We start from the raw sequence: 23,908 nt of genomic DNA on the forward strand, positions 1-23,908 counted from the left end.
TACATATATGATAAAAACGGTTTCTGGCTTTCCCCCCCAGTATTGTTGAATATTGTGGCGTGATTGAATAATAGTCAAAATGTCCTCTAACACCAGACAAGAACTTTCTCACAGACTCTCGCCATCCTGTTTAATTTCTGAATGCTGATCTTTCCTCCATCCTCAAACCAAGCCAACGCATCAAGGCATGCTTTTGGGTTTTTCCAGTAACAATTACAGAAGATTTCTCTGTTGCCTGCCCTACCCCTCTGACTGACTGTGATCATTTGTTTAGATGTTGGGAGGATAGAGGGCTCTTTGTCTGGTTTTGGCCTTCAGCCTGGAAAAAATTAATCGCAGAGAAAGCTGAGAGGAAACGACGCATACTTGACTCCAGGTATTGTCCAAGTCGGTCACATGAAGGCGAGTATCCTGCTCAGATTTCTCCTGGATGGTTTGGGAAGCGGGTGCAGTAGCTGGAAATAAATACCACATTTTGGATCTGTTAGAAATTTCAGTCATCTTCTGCCTTTCTGTGCTGGAACAATATGTTTGTCAAGTAATATTAAATAGCATCAAGAAAAATCTGGTGGCTCCAGCAGAGTGTTGTCCACCACAGGAAGGCTGTCCCTCTTCAGAGGGCTTTTCTCCAGGTTCCAGCCGAAAAATCCAGTACATCACATGGAGCATCTGGTCACTGATGTGTTGCATGTGTGTACCCTCCACATTTCTGCTCCCTCCCTCTTTCCATTTTCCCAGAAATGATAAAAGGTGTCAGAGGTGAGTGAGAAGGGGGAAAGGGTGTGATTGCCTGGAAAATAATGATGCAATAACTGCGAATGTCCTCTCCAAAAGCATGTAACTGTGATGACCACTTGTGGCTCACAAACCTTATAAAAGGGGATTTGAAAGTCTAAATATGGGTGGAAATGCGATCTTTAGGACAAAGACCAAAAAAGAAAAAAAGCTTGTCTGGAAAATAATTAGATTTAAGTTTCTTTCTGTGGTCATTTGGTTCAGATCAGGTTTACAGTTCTCTCCTAACTTCCAGAAAGATTATTTTTAAAAAGACAGTAATACAATTAACGGAGCACCAAGGCCCCCTAGTGGTGACATATTATTAGGAAAATGAGTCAAAACACATCTGCAGCACAGAGGTGTTTGGTTCAAATGAAGGGTCCTTTCTATGTGGAGCTTCCTCCGACAGTCCCTGCAACACACCGGTGTCCGGTCCAGGGTGTACTCTGCCTCTCTGTGACAGCTGAGACAGGCTTCATCAAACCCTGAACCTGATAAGGGGAGGATGGCTGGATGGTAAATGAGTCCAACCAATTAGTTCAGTTGAGCAGATAGAAAAATAATCATGTTCTTTCAGACCAGAAAAATCCGTTTTTACAAGACAGAAGAAGAAAAACAGCTGATCTGCATTTGTTGACAGTCACACATAAGAAACAAAGAACTGATTACATCTCTTTAAAAAGGTTATTTACACAAAACAAACATATTCACATTATGAAACAGTTTAAAAAGTGCCACAGTGTATGTTTGGAGACACAAACTCAGTCCAAAACTTTGTGGTGACAAAAAAAACCCCAAAAAACCTTGAGTAATAATTTGTTGAAGGACTAATTATGCAGAGGTTGTGTTCAGATGTCTATATGTTATTAGAGCATTTACTAACAGCATCTGTGGTGAAGGGATTGAATGAACTGGGTGAAATTAGAAAAACGTTTACAAAAACAGTAAAAGATTGTCACATGTTTGGTTCAGAATTATAACATTTTTCACATTTCATTTTTCATTCTCGCTCATCAATGGGGGAAATAAATCAAAGCACTTAATTTGAATCCATTTATATGAAATAGAAGCTCTATTTTCTAAATTGAAAGTGTCCTTTTTAGGGTTTTTTTTAACCTAGATACATATATAATTTGAATTCAATTGCAGAAAACTAGCTTTTAAAGCTTTATGTGGTTGAAGTACTGATAATAATAACTTAGATTTGTATTCCACCTTTCAAGAAACCCAAGGATGCTTGAAGTGATCGTTCTTCTGTCAGCTAACAACACACAAACCCATATATTAGCTTTAGAGGAATCATCTCTTCTACATTATTCTTCAACATTTTAAGAGTCCATCGTGACCTGTAAACTCTCCACTGTGTTAGGCTACTAGCAGAGCTAGCTGTCCTTGGTAAACTCCGGCACCACCGGCACCATGCTGAGCTCCAGGCTGCCAGGCAACTCCAAAGCCAGAGCGGGCTGGCATGGCTGAGTGAAGTTCTGTCTGAAGGTGCCTAATAACTGACCGCTTTGGGCATTGTAGAAAGACAGACGACCGAGCTGGTAGTCCAGGAGAGTGCCCACTCTGTCAGGCGTCTCAGTTACAAACACGCTGGACTGAATATCATTATGGAGTAACTGATACCTGAAACTATAGGGGCAGAAAGACAGAGAAAAGTGGAAGTTAAAGACCAAAACTATCAGAAACATCACAGCAATGGGTGAAAATTCCTTATGTTTACCCTGATGGTGAGGGAGTACACTGCAAACACCAGGACAGGCTGTTTTCCCCCAGTGAGCTGTTTCTGTTGGCTGTGCTGTATGCCACTCCGAGCCTGTAGGCCGTACTTTGTGACACGCTGGTTTCCCAGTAATAGATCCCTCGTGCTGGCAGCAGCTCACCAAGGATGGATGGACACCTTTAGGACACGATGATTTTAAAAAGAGTATTCCTAATAAGGTCTACTGGATGTGTTCTTGGGTTACACTTACTGTGTGTCTGTGAGCGAGGCGGTTTTGTGTGCATCCTGGGAATAGTGCAGAGTGGTCTGGTTCTCTGAGAGCTGGAGAGCAGGATGAGCTGATGCCTTCAGCAGGTGGAACCTCGTGCCTCAAGACAAAAGTAACAGACAGTATAAAAACATAAGCAGGGGAGCAGAGATTCTGTAGGGTGGTTGCACACCTGTGAACATAAAATCATCATAATCAAGATTTCCGTGGACTGTTCTTTTTACCAATTTAAATGAACTCTACCGATTCTGCCAAGTAGAGTAGTATTCAGTCAGAATTATACCAGAAGCTTATTGATGGCTACCAAAAACATCTCTTGGGTGCAACTTGCTAAGCCTGCATGCATACTTTTGACCCTGTGTGGATTAGAGAAAAAAACAAAACAATTCTTGTTCTCTTGTAAGGCATTAAAGATGTATGCTGCACATCAACAGCATCATTACAGCCTGGAAAAAGAACAATACAAAGAAATCTAAAGCACCACATTACTGTACCATTCATGCCCATGATGTCATGTACATCCTTTAAATTTCTAAACATGATTTGTGAAGTGTGTGTTCTTGATACCTTTTGTGGAAATGAGTGCAGCCTCGCTCTGTTCACTGGCTCCAGCCTCGTTCACAGCTTTGATGTAAAACAGGTAATTCTCACTGGGCTGCAGGAGAATCTTTTGCTCACAGGTTTTGATACCTGAGATGGATCTGGGAGTCACATCAGCAAAAATATATGCACAAACAAACATTTTACATAAACATCTAGTATAGTAACATGTGTCAGTGTGCTTACCGGTCTGGTTAACACCCACCTGAGCCCTTCTCCTTCCAGTTCATACTGTCGGCAGTACTCCAAAGTGTAACTCTGTCCAGGAGCCCGTTCTGCTGAGCTCCACCTCAGAGTAGCTGAATCCCACAGGATGCTGCAGCGCTCTGTGTCGATCACTGGCACTGAAGGAGCTGCCAGAGAGAGACAACTAATGAAAAGTACACCTTTATGGTTTTGCAGGACTTTTCTTGCTTCGTCTGTAAACTACAAACAGCCAGATTGCTTCCAAGCACATTGTCTTAATATAGCAGAGGAGAAATCTGAATTCTGTCAAGCATGTCAGGAAAAAATGAAAGCAGTTCTTCAACTTTTTTATCAGACAACAGATGTGTTGCTATAAGTCCAGCGTGCAGACTGACCAGTTCTGAAGGTGAGTCTCTCGCTGGGCAGAGAACAGCCTGTATAGTTGACAGCCATCACCCAAACCTTGTACATCTTGTCAGATTCTAGGTCCTCCAGGACACAGTAACTCTCCTTTACTGTCACACGGTACTCCTCTGACACAGCTGTGGACCACAGATATAAAACACCTCAAATGTAACCCTGAAGACAAACACCTCCTTACATTTATATACTCAGAAACCTTTTAATTTGTTCACTGTTCAACATCATTATTAGTCTTCCACAATTTTCCAGTTTAAGAAACATCCTGTAAGTATTTACCGCCCTGTGGATCCTCCATGCAGTAGACCTGGAAGCAGTCTATGATATCTCCAGGGTTGACTTTCCAGTAAACTGTGACGCTGGTGCTGGTGGCTGAGCCCGGCTCCTGCGGCAGCAGTGTCGGCCTCTGGGGAACTGAGACACACAGCAGGAAGCTTTATGCCACATATACGTACGTGTGATAGCATGAGATCTGCAAACACAGGGTAAGCTCACAGCAGACCCACCTGGGATTCCTTTTCGCTGTGCGAGGTTGGAGCTTGAAGTGTTGGCCTTGGCATAGTCCTCAAAGACCAGCAGTCCCTTGGGACCCAGCTCCATTGTCGAGGCTGAGTCCAGAGCTGCTGTAAGCCTGACCATAAACCACAACGTGAATCAGCATTAAAGTGTGAGCGATCTGCTCACTTGTCCAACTTTATCATCCAGTTTCCCAGACATAGATTAAGCCTGAACCTAACCTTAAAGAAAAATTCAGTGACGATCTCCATTATAAAGACTGCATTTAATCCATGCCTGGGAAACGCAGCCTATATGTTATATATTTCTATGCTATGGTAGATCAGTTAGAAACCCTCACCCATGCACACACCACATGGATCTTTATTTTGTGGCAATCAGTATAATTATAAAATCTGTCTTCTGATGATACTGACCTTCACACCTCTTGGCAAAACTTTTTGGTGTTAAATTCATGTTTTTGGTTAAATAAATTAACGCTTTTTGACTTTTTGTCACGGCTTCTTAGATATGTAATAATAAAACAAAAATTCACTCATGCATTTTAATATCCAGCATACCGGCATGCTCCACAGGTTGAGGTTCTGGAGGTCAAGCAGCATGCCAAACTGGTTGCCACTAAAGTCCTGGGAAACCACACTCATTCCCAAATCTTTAATTGAAAGCAAATTACCTTGCATGAATGTCTTCAGGCGACTAGTGGGGGAGCAGATTGAAGAAGATTTTATTAGAAATTTGACACAAACCCTCATGAGCAATAAACCCGAGGAGCTTCAGGACTCACGCTGGCCTCAGTCTCAGCCTCTCTGCTTGCGGTCTCCAGAATGGCCTTGGCCGAGTCAATGCTCTCCTGGAAGGAGACAATCTGATCATAGAGCTGCTCCAGCTTGGTCTTCTTTTCCTCCTCCATGCTGACAGACATGTTATTGTACTGCTCCATCACCACATCCATCATCTCCTTGTTCTGAGCCTTCATGGCCGCCTCGCTCTCTATGAACTGATCCTGAGCCAGACGAACAGCAAAGAGAGGCTTTTGATTAAACTCTACCATGAGCTAACAGTGCTGCTTAGAGCAACTAAAGCATGCTTTACCTCCACAGAGTTGTAGGCAAGCTCCAGCTCTGACACCAAGTCCTCGATGTTCTCCGATCTCTCCTGAAGCTCTGAGATCCAACCACTCAGCGACTCCTGTTTTACAAACACTTACAGGTTAAATGAAGCTTGTGCGTAAGTTCAGTAACGAAGATCTGCAATCACTCATCTCCCTGCTTTCCTGGGTGCTCAGCTGCTTTTCTGGTCTTTACATCACTACTGCTTCCCCATCCTGTCAGTCTCAATACTGACATCATTACTCTAGTCCAGTCACCTTCTTGCCCACCTTCTTTGAGCCAATCAGCATCCACTTTGTGTGGTTTAAATCTGTGTCCTCGTCATTCTCCCTTTCAGACTCTCCTCCCCATCTCCACCTCACAGACACCTCAGTTAAAGCTCCATCCAAGAAGGCTTGGATGTAGTCATCATCTTCAGCACCACCAGCATCTAGACTTCGGGGGGCTCCTGTCCTAAATCCTGTCAGTGCTGGGATTTTGTACCACCATCGTCAAAGTCTAATTGCTAAAAAGTTTTTCTGTCTCAATAAATGATGTTCAGTTCTTCCAAGTGATCTCTTCTTATTGAATTATCAGTTGTAAGCACTCTGACAATAATGCAAAGGTGCGAAGTGAAATATTTTGCATATGATGCCAAAGCTGAGCCAAAGCTCTCTCAGAGTTTGTAACCTCAAAAGATTATAAAGTTTTAAAGAAAATCTAGCAGATAAACAAGAATACAGATCTCTTTGTGGGCTGGTATCTCTGCCAGGGTTTCACAGAAGGTGTTTCATCTTTCACAACATTATTAACCAACTGAAAACAACATGCTTTCTTTTTTACTCATGATAACAACTTCTCAATTGCTCTGTCGAGTTCTTTATCTTGTTTAAAGATTAAACAAATCCCTCCCGCAAGTTGTTACTATTCAGAGAGATAAAACGGGTTCATCCTGAAGTTAAAATACGAGTCTGCTGCAGCTTTAAGGAGAGCCATCAGAGACGCTATTCCAGGAAGAAGAGCAGCGGCGATCCCCTGTCACCGCTTCAGCACAAGCAGCTCACATTTAACTGGGTCAAGATGTGGTCACTGACCGCTCTCTGCTCTCTGCTAAGAGTCTTAACAGGTGTTTGAAGGAGAACGTGTGAACATACCTGCATACACAACCCTGGGCCAGTCACACAGAGATAGCCTTTAGCTTTACCAACAGCCAGACTTTAGTCATATGTCTGAATGTATTCAAATAAGATTTTTTTTCCAAACAACAGCCACTTCTTTGAGTTATTAACAATCATGACCACAGTAAATTTTCAAAGAAGTAACTGTGGTCTTGAAAAGGTATTTCCCTTCACACTGCCGGCTCCATAATATTCAACCACAAATTATGGGCCCTGACATCTTAGTTCTAAATTAGTCTGAGGGTCAGCTGGCTAATGTTTGATGCTTAAAATAAGCCAGTCTTTATTTTTCTGAATGCCATGAATTTCTCATCTAAGAGCAGATTTATAACATTACAGAGCACTTTAACACGTGTTTGACAAACAGCCCCCTGTGCATGTAGAAGTGAAGCAGTACAATGCAATTTCTAGCTTGGAGAACTGGACCGGACACAGGTTTGCTAAGTTTCCTTGGTGAGCATGCCAGGATCAATTTTCCTCCTCTGTGGAGTACTTGAATATACTGCACTTCTTGGTGCTGAAGTCAGACTTAGATTAGAGCTTTGCTCTTTTGATCTTTATGTTGTTTACTCTCTACAGCTGTCAATACTTCACATAAATATGGTGGATCGCACATCATCAAGACCTGGTTCAAATATCAGCTGGAAATGACATTCAATCTTTCTTAAAATTGTTCCAACTTTCTCTTCATTTAAGTGCCAGAAGTCTGACATACCCCTCTCCTGTTGTCAGGTGTTTCCTGACAGACCACATGGAAAAGCCAAAATAACTTATCCCTTAGTGAGGCGTGTGTGTTTAGGCGTTTTCTCTGATTGTTGCAATAAAATGTGTCTTGAACCTTCAGCCTAAAAATGCAGATCTGTGTTTGTTTGCATTTTAATTTGAGGAAAAAGACTAAAATAGCTGATTGTTAGAAGGTTTCATCTCCACACGTGATGGCTGACCCTAAGCTCACCCAGAGGTACAGCGAGAGAGGAAAGCGCGCCTGTGTGTGTGTGTGTGTGTGTGTGTGTGTGTGTGTGTGTGTGTGTGTGTGTGTGTGTGTGTGTGTGTGTGTGTGTGTGTGTGTACGGATTGCATATCATTTTCTACGTGATGATGTCACACTGGACCTTTGCACCGATCAAAGCAGAGCATTGCATCACTACAATTCAATGTGCTTGGCTGCAGCCTGAGAAGTGGCGGCCTGTTGGCATTGAATGGAAATGTTGACTAATCTAAGACCAGTTTATTATAAACTAATGCCCGTAAAATGTGTGATGTTCATAACAAGAGTTCATAACACTGGTGAGATGTAGGATAATGAGCTGCTATTTGATCGCAGTACTCGTCAGTCATGAGTGTGGTTTTTGTGCTGTGTCAGCAGCTACATGTTTGAATGATGAAACAGTCGGGAGCCACTTTGACCTTCTGGAACCAGAGAAAATAAAAAATGTTGATTTGATTTTACGGTATAAAAACTGGTGTTCTGCTTTGTTCAGTTCATGATGCTGTGCTACTTTTTGTATTGCACTCTATATCATAGTTCAGAAAGGAAACTATATCCTGACTACTGCTCTTGGCTTTGTTTTTAGGCTTTAGGAAATAACCACTGTAGGCTAGGTAACCCCTTACAGGCTGTTTTAGACAAAATCAGGTGAGGTACCATAGAGAGCAATTACTTCAGCATTAGTTGTAGGATGTAGGTCCTTTCCCAGCTGCCATAGGGCGAAAGGCAGAGCACAATCTGGACAGATGGCCGTTCAAATTCACACCAAGAGGTAAATTAGAAACATCAATAAACCTAACCCCGAGAACTGCATGAACCAGAGAGAACCAGACATGGGGGAACATGCAAACTCCACACAGATAGTGCTAACCGCTGCTCCACTGTGCTGCCCTGCGTGTGTAGCTGTGCTTCAATATTAGATTACCTTTATTTCTTCGTAAGCCGTATCCACGGCAGTCACATCGTGGCTGTGATGCTCTCCAGACATGCAGTCTTTCTCTGACATCAGAAATCCACAGGTGAGACAGAACCAGTCCATCCCCTGTAACTCAGCAGCTAACTGGGCCTGCATTTCCTCCTCTGCGTCGATTATTTCATAGTCAGCCTCAATCATTTCTTCTTCTTCTTCTGGGAAATAATCTACCTTCTCTACCACCATCTCTTCATCCTCTTCTTTCTTCAGAGTAGGCTGTGGTAATAGCCCAGCCACATCTCTCTGTGTTTCAGGTTCTGTCATCTCCTTTGCATCCTGTTTAGAAATCACTTCATATTCCATCTCAACATCAGGCACATCTGGGCACTCTGCTAATCCCCAATCTTGCTCCATTTGTTGCTCAACATCCTCTTTGTGCAGATCAACATGTGGAACTAGATCTGCTTTAATAACGCTCGTTTCTTCCATCTCGTGAATCTCTGCCATCTGTTCTACGACTGTTTGTTCAGGATGTATTTCCTCTCTGTGCACTTCATATGAATCCTGTTGGGGAGTAAAGATGATTTTGTCTTCTTCTATGGGTCTCTGAATCTTCGCCTCCTTGGAGTCAGCTTCCTCTACAGGTGCAGGTGGCGAATAGTCCATTTCGAAATCATTCCTGGTTTGTTCTTTTTCTTCTGCAGAGGTTTCTGGTTCTACTTTGACTTCAGGCTCCATCATTGTTTCTTCTACTAGTGCCTGAAGTTCAGCTGTGCTGTTAGACTCAGGGAGAGGAACCGTATCTTTCTCTGACCACTGGCTGATCTCTACATCCATCTCTACAGCTTCTCCTTTGGGGACGAGGAGGATTAGCTCATCACCTACGGTCACTATGTCTTGAACCAAAGTCCTACTGGTCTCTGCGGGTACTTTAGAGTTTGTTTTGTCTGATCCACCATCAGCCATGTCTTGTTGTGTCTGCTGAGTTTTAAGGGTTGCATGAAGTTTCTCATCTGCATCTGTCATGACTGGTTCTGAAACAGGCTTGGTTACTTCAATGGACGTGGCTGTGACCTCTAACCCTTCTTTATCCAACTTGTCCTCAGCAGTAGTTTCCCCTGTCAGAGGTTCGTGTCCTTCAGGAATACTTCTCACTTCCTGAAGATCGACACAAACTTGGGTTTGAATCTCTTTTTCATTCACTGCTTTTTCCGTTACCTCCACAACAGTGTGCACTGCAGCATCACAGTCTGTGATAACCTCAACAGGTCCAACGTCTTCGGCTTCTTTGTGCTGTGACGCTGGTGTTTGAGCCGAGGGTTCAGTCAGAGTGAACGTTTCCTGTGTTACAGTCTCAGGTTCCTTCACTTCAGCTAAGTCCTCTGCTTTGGTTACTAGTTCTTCATCAGCAGACTCTATTTTGGTGTCAGAAACAACCTCCTCAGGCAAACTCGTCTTCCAGGCTTCTGCTTGTACTTCAGATATATTGACTGCAGGAGGCACCTCACTGCTTACAGGTTCTTCTATATCTGCACGCACTACAGGTGTCTTCTCATCAGTCTTTTCTAACACCTCCTCACAGGCATGCTCAGGTTCAGTGCAGCTTTGCTCACACTTTTTTTCTTCTTCTCTCTGATGACCCTCACTCTGTTGTGTATGGTCTACTTTACAGTCCGCCTGGTGAGTTTCAGGAAGTGGCTTTTCTGAGCTGCACTCAGAAGACTCGGTCTTGTCTGTCTTATCTTCAAGCTTCATTTGTTGATCTTCCATTTTTTTCTCTGGTGGTTTAGACTCTTGACCTGAATCTTCCGAGGTCACTCCTATAGTCTCCTCCTGAGTAGCCTCAGAGAGTTGCACTTCCTGCACCTCTGGTTCCTCCTTCTTTACCTTTTCTTTCTTTTCTTCTTCTGGCACTCGTATTAAACATCCCGTCATTTCAAACGTACTCTGCGGCCACATCATCCTTCCTTCGCTCTCACTGGCCACCGGCTCCGGTTGAACATCCAGCGTAGGAGATTCGTCTTTTAAAATGAACTTCTCCAGGTACCCATGTGCCTCCTCTGAATCTGACAAACGTCTCCTGTAAGACTTCTCAGATGCCACGCTCTCTGCCTCAGAGTATTCCTCATCACTCTTCCTCCTCTCACCCACAGCATCCTCGTAAAGGTCAGAGTACATGAAGGACATGGCAGTGGGCTCCTCCAGCAGGATCGGGTCAATGATCTTAGGAGGTCCAGGAGAGATAAAGATGGGCGTGAGAGTGGTCTCTTCACTCTCAAACAACACTGATCCGCTCCCTTTCGTTGACCTCTGGCTTTCTCGTCTGCTTCTCATCCCTCCTTGGCTTTCAGTCTTGTCTTCTTCTCTCTGATGTAGTGCATCAGCAGGAAGTCCTTCTCCATAGAAGACCTCATCAAGGTGTTCCCCAACTATATCTACGTCCGAAACAAATACGAAAGAGTCCTCAGATGCAGAGGGGGCGCCTGTGGCTGTTTCTCCAGCAGGCTTTTGTTCCTCAGCTTGGAGTTTTGCTGCAGGCTGTTTAAACTCCTCCTGCAGCTCTGCTTGTTCTCCAGAAGCCACCACATCCAAAAGGGTAAACTTCTCGAAATAGTCAATGTCACCGGTGCTTTCTCTCTGAGTGGGTGTGTGTCCACGCTCTGTGTCTGCTGATGGCTGAGAAGAATCTTGCTGTGGAGAAATTAAAATCAGCATCTCAATCCAAAAAGTGCACTGTAACACTTAAACTGACAAATGAAGCATAATAAAGATCACAAAGTTCATTATAACAATCTTTCAAATGAAACAGAAAAGTACCTCCTGGTGTTCCAGTATTTCCTCCCCCTCTGGCAGGACTTGATTATGTTGCAACGTCCACTCAATGTGATTATGAGACTTGATCTTTGGAGTCTGATCCAGATAAGACAAATTGTCCTGCAGCTCTGTACTCTCCTCCTCGTCCACAGTGGGTAGTTTAGAGGGGACTCTAATGTTAAGAATCTCATAGCCCTCTGAAATCAAACTAAAAAGCTGCTGATCTTTGCTTTTGATTTCCTCCAAGTCCGTCTCTGTTTTGCTGTTTTCCTGCTTGACATTGGGAAGTGAAACCTCTGCCATCTCCGGTCTCTCCACGCCTAGAGCTGAAGCCGATCTTGAGCTACCAGGTCGGCTCAGCCTGTCCCCGAGCCTACTGCTTCTTCCTCCAGACCTCGTCCTCCTGCGGACTACTTTCTCCTCATCAAAGACGATGGTGATCTTTCCTGCAGCTCCAGAGCCCTCCATACTGTAAGCTTCAGAGGTGGAGCTCGTCTCAGAGGCCCACGGAGTAGAGCAGCGGCTAGAGGCCGTCTCCCAAACAATACCACTGTCCTCGCTCTGAACTGTTACCATCGAGAACGACGGATCCACCATTAGGCATTGGAGCTTGGGCTTCACCGATGGGTCCTGGACAACTTCTCGGAGACTGAAGGAGAGAGGAATTGACAGAGTGAGAGGAATGAGGAGGGAGGAAGGAAAGGCATGACTGCAAGAGGAGATCTTTTTTGGCACAGCTCATGGAAATATAACCTGAGGACAAAGCAATTAATCAAATCAAAACATATTCGAGCAACATTTTGGACCACCGAGGCAGCTGAGTTAATCTAAGATGAAAGCACAGTAACACTAGTTAATCTTTTCTCAAGATGATCACTTGAGATTTGCAGATCTCCAGCATTAGACCAGGTGTTTGGTGCGGAGCTGCCAGTGAGAGTGATGATCTGAAAAAATAATGATCTGATGCGCTCTGAGCCATCCCTCCGGCTATGAATACACCAGAGCCCCCTGAAAGGTGACGTCCCAAGGCGTCATTCATGTAATATTAGAAAAGCGAAGCCTGGCCTTCTGGGATGCATCCAACATATCAGTTTCTTCTACTATTTATGAAATGGGAAGAATAAGTAGAGGAAACTAGTATAAAAATGAGATGTAAAACATGTTGTGGTGAACAACATCGAACATTGATATAGCTGCCACACCGACACTTCTTTACGTGATTATTTAAGGCATTAAGTTAGATTAATGGAGATTAATGGAAACTAAATTGAGTTTATGTTTTCCAGATGGAGATGAGCTACATCTTCTCCTTTCCTTGTTTATAACAAATTATTTGATGCTAAGAAGCTCAGAGACAAAGAGCTAACATTTAAAAAAAAAATCACTCTAAAACAGAGATAATATGAATAAAAATGAGGTTATTCAGATTCTTTTTTTCTTTTTTTGTAAATCACCTGTTTTGTAGCTCTTCCAATTCATCTTCATCATCCTGGCTCATGACATCTGAAGCTTCACACTGAAACTCCTGCAGCTCCGTCATCTCCGAATACAGACTCTCACATTCGTCCATCTTGGTAATTTCCCCCAAATCTTCTCTTTTCAACTCCAAGTATTGTTTTTTAGAGTCCTCCTGATGTTTTGAGTCACTCTGAATTGGTAGTCGGTCCGCCTGTTTGTGTCATTCTAAGTTGGGAGATGTCCATCTGACTCAGCGAAGGACAGAAATAGACGGAGCCGGGAATGAAAAGTGGGGAGTCAAGTAAGACAAGGGCAAAGCAATTGGTGGGGGTGCATATCAGTAGAGACTGAGTCAAACACACAAACAGCGAACATTAAGAATTTAGAGTTTCAAAATTTTTTAAAAAGCAGTGTTTCATTGCACCTTTGTGTGTGCCAGTGGCAGCTGATATGACGATATGACTTTAAGTTCAAAATCCCCTTCCCCCAGTTAAATATAGGCCATGTGCTGAAACACTACGCCTGCCACCCCGCTGCTGGTGGCAACACACACGCACCCACATATCTTGTAAGCTATCTAACCGCTGACCAGAACTATACAGGAGTCATAAAACAAGTTGTAATAGAGCGTCAAACCATAGAACAAAAAGCAAGCGGCACACTGCTGCCAGAGGAGGCTGCAAATAATATAATAAAAAAGATCATAATTTCTCTAAAGAGCTTTAGAAAAGATTATACACATAAGCTCGTGAAGGGTGAGGTTGAATAAACTGCATTACCTTGAGGAAACCAAAGATCACCGACTTGTCACATCCATGGATATGATTGTTCCAAGTTAAGCACAGCGCATGTGGATTGATGCAGAATAAATAAAATATTGTATAACTGGTTAATGATGTGTCTTTGAATGGTTGCATCACTGTGCTTGGAAATTCTCTTAATACAGCTGAGCAAAAGTCTTTTAAGCCTTATATTTTGCTAAGAAAATGGGAAATAAATGCAGAGATTTTCTGTCCAAGTGTGCTTTAATTCATTTGTTGTGTTTGTGATCATTTTCATGCTGAAAAATTAAGCTGTTGCCAATCAGATGGTTTCCAGATGGTATTGCATGGCTGCTTGTCTGTGTTCAAAAGATCCCCCAACACCGACTGAAATGACCCTCCACTGTGTTTTACAAACGCTGTAGACCCTCAATGTTGTACCTCTCTCCTGAACTCCTCTGTGCATATTGATAACAATTTGGAACTTGAATGCAAAATTTCTAATTTCTGACCTGTTGCCACTGATTTGCAGTCAAATTCATGTTCATGTTCACTTGGCATAGCTCAGCCTTTTGTCCCCGTTTCCCTTGCTTATGGTTTCTTGACATTCACCAGAGCATTTCTGCTAAGGCTTTAGCGATCAGTAGATGTATAAACTGAAGGGCCAGATGCATTTCTCACATGGCATTGAAGTACTGTTAGTCTGTTGTAGATACATTCTACTTTGATCCTGTCCATTTTCATCAAAAGGCCACAATGAACACCATTCTGAAATGTGCCAGTATTGATTCAGTCTTTTCTAAATTGTCTGTTTTAAGTAGACACAACACTGGTTCATCCCCTAAGGTAGGTGTGATTTTTAATGACTCACATATCAGTGTTAAGTCAATAAACAACATTAAAAAAAGAACCGAAGGGAAAATGGATGAATAAGCAGTAAATGTCCAAAAGAAAAAAAAAAAAAACCTTGAAAGACCTCCAGAAAACCTGGAAAACTATTGCTCAAGAACGTCTGAACCCTCGGAAAGAAAACATAATGAAATAAAAGGTGGCTCCAAAACATTTGCAAGGTATTTATAGAAAAAAAAAGTCCATAAACCTTAATTTGCTGGTTACATTTTCAAATGGTCTGACATGTGATTACGAACAACACCCCCCAAAACGAAGCCTGTGTACAATTTAATCTGATTTTGGCGCTATTTGCATAGCCAAGATTTTAGTGGACTTCACATGAAGCTCCAAAATATACATTGAAAACAATCATACATCTTTAGAGATTTAATTTTTTTTTAAATAAACATTTAAAAGTCAGGAATTCACAAAATGTACAAAAACAGGAAAGAAAAGACAAATTTACACAAAGTGTAAATTCTTTAAATAACCTATGTATAAGTAATCCAAACATGAGTGGATAACAGGTGTTTTGCCCAAATTCATCAAGTACATTTCTAAAATGACACTGCACAGCCTTTACACCAGACAATGAGTTCTTGATGCAGGACATATGGACCAGGGGAAAATCTAGAGTCTGGCCTCTTTGCAGCCCTCGAGTGACTTAAAAGTACCCTTATCGTGCTTTGGGGGTTTCCTTAAGTCTGTTGAAAGGTTTGTGTGCATATAAAAGGCTTACAAAGTTATAACAGCCAAAAAGCAGCTGTTTAACTGCCTGAAACACCTCATTTGCAATCCACGCTTTTCTACAGTTACTTATCTACATCACTAGGTAACAAACTGGCAACCTCCCCACCTAAGCTAGTCTGATATGCCCTCTGACAAACAGTGGGGACCTGATTAAGTCCAGGCGCAGGCAGCTGCTTGCAGTACGTACAGCTTCTGGTAGCCAGCTATAAAATGTTTCAGCTACGAGAAATCGAACACCAAATATTCTGCAGACGACTGCAAGAGTGAATACGAGAATTTTTATGCGCTCCAGACAACAAAAGGTGTGTTTCAGACAGAGGCAGCAAAGCAGTGGGAGATTTCTTTTGCACTTTGAAGCGTGTAAAGAATTTTAGCAGAACCAAATGACATTTAGGAGCCTTTAAATGAGTATAATAAGGGCACTTCAAATTACAACACTGACTTAAGCTTTAGGCGGTGAGCATGGGAAACTAGAGGGCAATTAATGCGGTTTTAAGCAGAAAGTGTCTGACGTGTTTAAATCCACCACATTCTCACTGTTGACCTATAAAAATAAAAAATAAACTTTGATGTTACAAGTTGGTCCAGACAGAACCATGACAGACTGTACATGTAAATACGTGGCAGAGATGAATCGTTTTTAAATACAACGCTGTGCAGTATGGCTCTAATAATGTGGAAATTTAACCGAGATCAGTGGCTGGGACTCGCCCTTCAAAATAAAATGCTGCTGCTTCCATTGAAGTTAACTTTATGTAAGAGTCATCTCCCAGTTCATTGATAAACATATTCCCTGCAGGGAAAACGGGCCATATAGCAGCAATATCCATCTCTTATAACAGGTTCAGCATTTTTCTGTCATCAGTTTAGGTAACAGGATTTTAATTTCAGAGGCCTCTAGCATCTCTATAAAATAAAATTTTCCCTCAAATACTGTATTATCCTCCGTTACACAAATTTGACAGCAATGCATTTGAAGTCGGTGGTCCATTTTGAATATTACAGCCACAGAAAAAACAGATACGGAAGCGGCCATGAAGGTGCCAGGGCAGCAGGGTTTCTCTCTCAGAGCATCAACATGTTGTTGCACTGTTTCAGGAGACGGTCTTGAGGTAGAGGACACCAGTTAGCTCATCTAATTAGAGGAATCTCTCATCCCCTGGATGACTCCTTAATGATGATGGCTCTGAAAGGGAGGATCGAGTTCAGCTCCTTCCTCTCGTGTAGTAACCGACACGACTGAGGAGACAGAAGCCGATTATGAATAACTCATATCTGGCCCGTAGTGGCTTGGAGAATGAAGAGCGAACACGGTTATCAAAACTTCAACGTACCTCAGCAAACTTCGCTTTAATGGCATCGAACTTGAGCTTCTCGTGGACGGCCCTGGCGACGTTATTTCTTTCAAAAGGCTCTGAAACAAAAGGAGTCACTGTTGGATTACTGTGGACATTTCTCACAGCGATGCTGATGTTAAATGGTGGTGGCTGTGGCCTGTTACTTCCAATAAACTGCATACCTTCCACACATATGAATTTGTTATTCCACTCTTTAGAATTGTTCTTAGGGAACGCTCTGGCTTCTCGAACAGAAATCACCTGTTTATCCCAACTGCAAGACAAAGACAGCAACAGGAAAGGGATTACACTCAGTGCTCGTTAGACTGAAGGTTAACGCAATCTTCAAGCGCCTCAAGGACTACAGCAGTGCCTTTGCATACTACTTTATTCCAAACAGAGTGCAGACAGATTAAGTTTCTCCCAAGAATGAGATCGCTTTAGTTTAAGTCATGAAAACAAAGAAAAAACAAACCTAGCCCTTATTTTTATCAGAATTACAAGAGGGTCACATAACCATGTAGCAGGGAACACCAGATAGGCACAATAAAATACAGGAACAAAATATTTGACACTGTTTTTGAAAAAAATAAGCCAAAGAAATTTTTTATTTATATATATATATATATATATATATATATATATATATATATATATATATATATATATATATATATATATATATATATATATATATATATATATATATATAGCCACTGCATGTTAACCTTGCTAGCATTGGGATGGACCCCTTTTCCTTTTTTTGCCTTCAGGATTCCAAAAATTCTTCAATGTCATAGATTCAACAAGGTACTGAAAATATTCTTCAGAGATGGTGGTTCATATTGACATGACAGGATCACACAGTTGCTGCAGATTTGTCAGCTGCACATCCAAAAAGTGAATCTCCTGTTCCACCACATCCCAAAGGTGCTCTATTGGATTAAGATCTGAAAACTGTGGAGACTATTTGAGAACAGAGAACTCACTACCATGTTCAAGAAACTGTTTAAAATGATTTAAGTTTAGTGGCATGGTGTGTTATCCTGCTGGAAGTAGCTACCACACGTGTACACTGTGGTAAAGGGATGAAGCACTCAGCACCAATACTCAGGGATCGTGGTATGTCATGGTAGTGCTGTGTAAGGCCAAAGGTCTCACCTGCTCCTGCCCCTCAGCAAGAAACATGAAACCAGGGAGGAGGAAGCGGGACAGAAGACAGTGAGGAGAAACGGAGGACTGAGAGGGAGGAGGAGTTGGCGAGGAGAGTTGGAGATGAAGAAAGGGAGTAAGAAAACCAACACGGTAAAGAGCCACTCAACATGATACTCATTGGAAGATACCTGAAATCTGTGGCATAGTACTTGAGAAATCCTAAAAGCAGCTCCCCCAGAGAGGACTGGTTTCTCGAGATGTAGGGAGGGATGTGTTTGGGTCCCTCTGGAACCATGTCCAGGTTCATTAAAGGATTAAATGACTCCTGTTAAAATCAAGACACGGGACAAAAAAACATAATAAGGAAAGCAGTGAAGGAGACTTTATGACACACGCTCAGAAACCTTGCTTTTATATAGGAACATAACAAGAATGCAACCAGTTGAGTTGAATCCACTAATGCAAAGAAACTCATCACGGACGAGTTGCACTTGCTGGCACAAGCTGACTCAGACCACCAGCAACGTGTCGGCATGTCTGTCTGCATTTATAAATTAGATGGCGCTTATTTGCAAACCTTCACCTGCCTGTCTTAAAGTGACTGCAGCCAGTTTGATCACAGTTTTTGTCTTATTTTCCTCTAGTGTGACTGAGCCATTAGAGATTCTTTAAACAGTTTGTCAAGTAGCTAATTATCTTAATAAGTGGTAGGTTACAAAAGAAAAAGAATATTGTTTATAAATGCTTTAAATGAAAACAACATTGTCAAAAAGAGATTTCAATGACTGAAAATGCAAAGAAGATACTTACTGGGTAGTCCCTCTGTAGAGATGGGAGGACAGGTTCACTAAGAGCTACAGAAAACGCATCATATACAAATCAAGTCAGTCTAAGCCAAAAGAACAAGTGGGAGGAATCTTTTCTGCACGTGTGACTGTACTGACTCTGGAGGTAGTGCAGGACCATCAGCGCCAGCGTGTAGCTGCTTAATGTTCCTTTGCTGGCATCATTGATATTATTGTACCGTGCCCATTTCTTGACGACGAGGATCATGGGTCTTACCCTGAGATCAGCTGTAAGAGAGACCAAACAAACACAGCATGTCAGAACAAGTAACCTATGCGTTGCTTATAGCTGGATTAAAAACAAATGATCACAGGCAGAGCTGAAGTTTGAAAAGCTGCTGCCATGAACAAAATTGGTCTTATTGACCGTCTCACCCACCATAGGCGTAACTCCTCAGAAGGAATGTATTCCTGATGCCCACTGTGTTGTTGACATTCAGATCAAACTCCAGATCACTACGGAGTGAAGACCGGAGAGAATCATAAACATCATAAATCTGCTTTCTGATTTGATGATGACTGTTCCAGTAACTGCTTTGCTCTCACCTGCCTTTCTCCCTGAACCTGAGGATTGGCACTTTGGCTCTGATCAGCTGATTCCTCTCTACATATGCTGAAAATCAAAGCAAACATCATGAGATCCATTGTCATTTGTTTCATTTTCTATAAACAGAAACCCATTTTCCACTAAGTGAACAGCTCCCCCTAGTGACAAAAGCATAATTCTAAGGGAAAATCTTCATATCAGAGCTCACAAAGGACACCAATAATTGTATTTTTGGTTAAGAAAACTTACTAGATAAATGCAAAAAACAGACATGTGTACGGCCGTTTAAAAGTTAACAATGAATTCTGTTTTTATAGATGATTTGGTATTTGATTACTTACAGAGGGTTTTGAACAACTTTAGGAGACGACCAAGAACACGAAGAGCATCAGTCTTTTTCTGGAACAAAAAGAAGGAACACTGCAAGTGTTAAAGAGGAAGTCAGGAAGTCAGTATCTATGATTGCACATTTCCATGACATTTACGGTACAGAAACAAAGGTAGTTACATTTCCCTTGATAACCAGGCATATATCAGCATCGCTGCACCGGGAGCCCAATTCGTTCATAGATGATCCAGTCAAGTAAAGCCGCGCAGCTGTGAGAAAGGCACATGGTGAATAAAAATCAAAGCAGCAAGACAGAGCAGAATGTGGATGTACAGGTCATACATACATGGAAAGATTTGCTGTATGTCTTGTTGCAGACGAGCGCGGCACACCTCCTTCCGCTCCAAATCTGAAGGCTGCTGCTGGCACGCCTCAAACAGCTCCACCATCTGACAACTCAGCTGAGGGCACATAAACATGTGACGCTGACTAAACCAAACAGATCTACACGTAAACATGCTCAGACTTCACGTTTATTAGATAAAGACTAAGTCCTTCTGAATTTACCTTTTCCGTAGTGCTGGCATGCAGACTGCTGGAGCTTTTCACCACAGCGGGTACCTGAGGGCGGATGTCTAAGTTAGGACCGGGATAAGAGTGATCAAAACCAGTGAGGGATAATCTTGAGGGCTGTGCCACCGCTCGGTCGGTACGATGATGTGGAGGCCGGCTATGAACTAAAGGTGGGCTGCTTAAGTGGTGTCTGGAGGTGTCAACACGTTGGCGCTTCACGTGATGAGCGCTGAACTGATCATTCTGCCTCCTGGAAGACGCACGAAGACAAAGAAAGGTGATAAGACATGTAAAAGGCAATGTACTTGGACAAATGTGGTTTATTCTTGGATCGATAAATAGTAATACATACTTGCGCCCATTGATCATAGCTGGCATGTGACGAGGCTGAACAGTAGAGGTGGATGGTGAGGGGTTCCATTCATAAGAAGGCAATCTCTCACGTCTAGGAAAGCTTACAAAAACACATATGCACATTTTACTGCACAGAACACAAACATCTAAAACAAGCAACCACTAATAAATGATGAAAAAAGATAACTTTTCAGTTTCTTTGTTTTGTTTTCTTTCACTCGGGTGCCACGAAGCATGAATCCATACAGAGCGAGACGCCTGGCCTTTGCCCTTAACAAATGTGATAAAAGTTAGAATGCAATATTTATTATTGGATTTTGTATTTAAAATGACTGCGAGACAGAGGGTTGTGGGTTCAAACCCATGGAGCTGCTCTGTGTGGAGTTTCCATGTTCCCTCTGAATACTCCAACTTTTATCCACAGTCCAAAGACAGACATGCAAGTGTGAATGGTTGTCTGCTTCTCTGTGTTACCCAATGACAAGTGGAAAAGACTCCAGCCCCACCACTGCCCTGAAGTGGATAAGCGGTTAGAAAAGTGGATGGATATATTTATAATATGGTTGGTGCTTGTCAGGAGCAAGACTTTAGAAGTTCAGAGGAATGAAGGTATGCTGACATCTCAATCTCAAGAGATTCTATACTTAGCAACACTTGACATACAAACTCACCATAAGTTAACCTTGCTAGCATTGGGATGGACCCCTTTTCCTTTTTTTGCCTTCAGGATTCCAAAAATTCTTCAATGTCATAGATTCAACAAGGTACTGAAAATATTCTTCAGAGATTGTGGTTCATATTGACATGACAGGATCACACCGTTGCTGCAGATTTGTCAGCTGCACATCCGAAAAGTGAATCTCCTGTTCCACCACATCCCAAAGGTGCTCTATTGGATTAAGATCTGAAAACTGTGGAGACTATTTGAGAACAGAGAACTCACTACCATGTTCAAGAAACTGTTTAAAATGATTTAAGTTTAGTGGCATGGTGTGTTATCCTGCTGGAAGTAGCTACCACACATGTACACTGTGGTAAAGGGATGAAGCACTCAGCACCAATACTCAGGTAGGCTGTGGTGTTTAAATGATGCTCAGTTCATACTAAGAGGCTCAAAATATGCCAAGAAAATATCCCCACACTATTACACCAGCCTTAGCATGAACCATTGATACAAGGCAGGATGGGTCCATGCTTTCATGCCATTTATACCAAATTCTGACCCTCCCCGCTCCCATTTGAACGTCACAGCAGTCTTCTGTTGTCCAATTTTGGTGAACCCATGGAAATTGCAGCTACAGTTCCTTGTTTTAAACTGAATGAAGTTGCACCCAGTGTTGTCTTCTGCTGTTGCAGCCCAGCTGCTGTTCGGTGTGATGTGTTGTACATTCAGAGATTCTCTTCTACAAACCTTGTTATTTGAGTTGCTGTTGGCTTCTTATCAGCTCAAAGTAGTCTGGCCATTCTCCTCTGTCATATGACATAAACACAGGAAATTTTACCCAGAGAATTACCGCTCACTGGCCATTTTCTCCTTTTCGGGCCGTTCTCTGTAAATCCTAGAGACGGTTGTGTGGGAAAATCCCAGCAGATCAGGAGGTTGTGAAATACTCAGACCAGCCTGTCTGGCACCAACATGCCAGGCCTTGTTCAAAGCCACTTAAATAGCCTTTCTTCCTTATTCTGACATTCACTTTGAACTTCAGCAGGTCATCTCAAGGATGTCTAAATATTTTAAATGCACTGAGCTGCTGCCATATGATTGACTGATTAGATATTTATTTACTTTAACAAGCCTCAAACAGGTGTACCCAATAAAGTGGCTGGTGAGTGTACACTGAATATATGCATCCTCTCTTGTTGCTTGGCCAAATTTGATGAAAAATTCCTGTTGTGAATACTTTTTACATTTTAATTTAGTGTTATCAGTACACAACAACATTTCAGTTTCCCCACATCAAGACTTTTAAATGAAGTTCACTATAATAAAATTGACAAACACTGCCTGTTGTAATTTCCAGCAGACCAGTTGGCCAATTAAAAAATGATGTGTAATGTCTGAGCACCAGAATCCATATTTACATAATCAGTTTTCTATCAAGTAAAAAGAAAAATCATACCAGTCTCATATATAGGAAACTACTATCTTCTTTCACTTTTTTTATTTTTAAATGACTACAGCGCTTATTCAACGATAAAAAAGGTGCCAAATAAAATCGATCACTTATCAATAATATCAACATTAATCAACCAGCCCTTGCAGCTCTAAACAAAACGCACCGACACAACAGGAAATCTCAACCACAGCTAACAAAGTTTACTGCAGTTCACCTTGAAACAACTGCTGTCCAGTACACCCCCGACACTGATACTCGACTTTTTCCATTCACGGGACTCACCTGTTGACACCTGGCAGACTTTGGTGGTTGTAATCGTAGCTCTGGGGCGCCGGTGGCGGTGGATGCAGACCGTTACTGTAGGCTGATCGTCCCCTCGGTGGGGTAGTTCTGCGGGGGAACATGCTGTGGTTCTTTAAAGAGCTCCAGCATCAACTTCGCTGATGGTACGAAAGAAGAAGAAAAAAGATATTGAAGCCCATATCATGAGTACCGGAAGAGAAACCGTCAACTGAGAAACTGGCGTCATCTGTTATCCAATAATAATATTAACAGTAATGAAAAGTTACTCGGGAAATCGAAACTTTAACGCGCAGTGTAGCAAGCTAACATTCGCTAGCTGGTGACTAGCAGTGCCTAGCTAGCTAATTTAAACATCGTTGAAGACAACAGTAAAAATTAAAGGCGTTTCTGTGATGCTTGTAATGAAGGAGGCACCTGGAGAAATGTGTCAGTAAATTCTAACAATATTCACCCAAAACCTGAAGCCAAAAAACACGAACACACCTACCAAATTGCATGTCACATGTAAACAAAACTGAAGATGCTAATTTCCTGCGTACATACTTCCGCATTGATGCCATGACGTCATGAAAAGGGAGTTAAAGGGACCGTATCCGCGAGTTCTTTAAAGGAAACACCCACCCAGCTCGTCTTTGCATGTTGCCTGCCTTTTGTTCTGTTTTCTGTCGAGATGATCCCACACTGTTATGTATGATCTATGATATATGGTGAGATCCCGGCTCTAGGGAGGCCAATCCATGACTCGTAGTGCTCCACAATGTGTTTTTCTGTTCAACTATGCTCTTACTGCACTGGCAGTGTGTTTGGAATCAGTGCAATTCTGAAAAATGAAGCTGATGCATATCAGATGCTTTTCAGATGGTATTGCACAGTTGGCCAATGCTTTTCTGTGTTTATAATTCTATCGTCAATAAGATCCAGAAGACCACTGCCTGAAATGCAGCCCCACACCTGTGCTGGGTCTTTGCTGGATTTGTCCTGATTTTAGTATCTATATTCAGATACTGTTCATCTG

General features: G+C 42.2%; 2 protein-coding genes across 6 annotated transcripts; both read right to left on the minus strand.

Annotated features, from left to right (window-relative positions):
* Positions 1-116: 116 nt before the first annotated feature.
* On the minus strand, positions 117-13,618 carry cmya5 (cardiomyopathy associated 5). The gene is made up of 14 exons (XM_026188297.1): positions 12,929-13,618; positions 11,478-12,123; positions 8,673-11,351; positions 5,586-5,681; positions 5,278-5,496; positions 5,167-5,189; positions 4,484-4,608; positions 4,257-4,391; positions 3,953-4,099; positions 3,577-3,724; positions 3,339-3,472; positions 2,754-2,871; positions 2,504-2,680; positions 117-2,412 (listed from the first exon to the last, which is right to left on the minus strand). Exons 1-14 carry the CDS (start codon positions 13,042-13,044, stop codon positions 2,160-2,162), a joined length of 5,016 nt encoding a protein of 1,671 aa, XP_026044082.1. The 5' UTR covers positions 13,045-13,618; the 3' UTR covers positions 117-2,159.
* A 912-nt stretch (positions 13,619-14,530) lies between these two features.
* Positions 14,531-23,509, minus strand: tent2 (terminal nucleotidyltransferase 2). Of its 5 annotated transcripts, none has more exons than XM_026188302.1 (15): positions 23,437-23,509; positions 22,873-23,030; positions 20,472-20,573; positions 20,114-20,369; positions 19,893-20,007; positions 19,727-19,815; positions 19,560-19,617; positions 19,218-19,284; positions 19,051-19,127; positions 18,771-18,899; positions 18,637-18,680; positions 18,015-18,151; positions 16,854-16,945; positions 16,669-16,748; positions 14,531-16,573 (listed from the first exon to the last, which is right to left on the minus strand). In XM_026188302.1, exons 2-15 carry the CDS (start codon positions 22,992-22,994, stop codon positions 16,487-16,489), a joined length of 1,455 nt encoding a protein of 484 aa, XP_026044087.1. In that variant the 5' UTR covers positions 22,995-23,030; positions 23,437-23,509; the 3' UTR covers positions 14,531-16,486. The 5 variants fall into 5 exon arrangements, with proteins under 5 accessions (XP_026044087.1, XP_026044084.1, XP_026044085.1 ...); XM_026188299.1 differs by having other exon boundaries at positions 23,381-23,446; XM_026188300.1 differs by having other exon boundaries at positions 23,377-23,442.
* Positions 23,510-23,908: the final 399 nt, after the last annotated feature.

This window comes from Astatotilapia calliptera, chromosome 12, assembly GCF_900246225.1.
Source record: "Astatotilapia calliptera chromosome 12, fAstCal1.2, whole genome shotgun sequence".
NCBI classification, from domain to species: Eukaryota; Metazoa; Chordata; class Actinopteri; order Cichliformes; family Cichlidae; genus Astatotilapia; species Astatotilapia calliptera.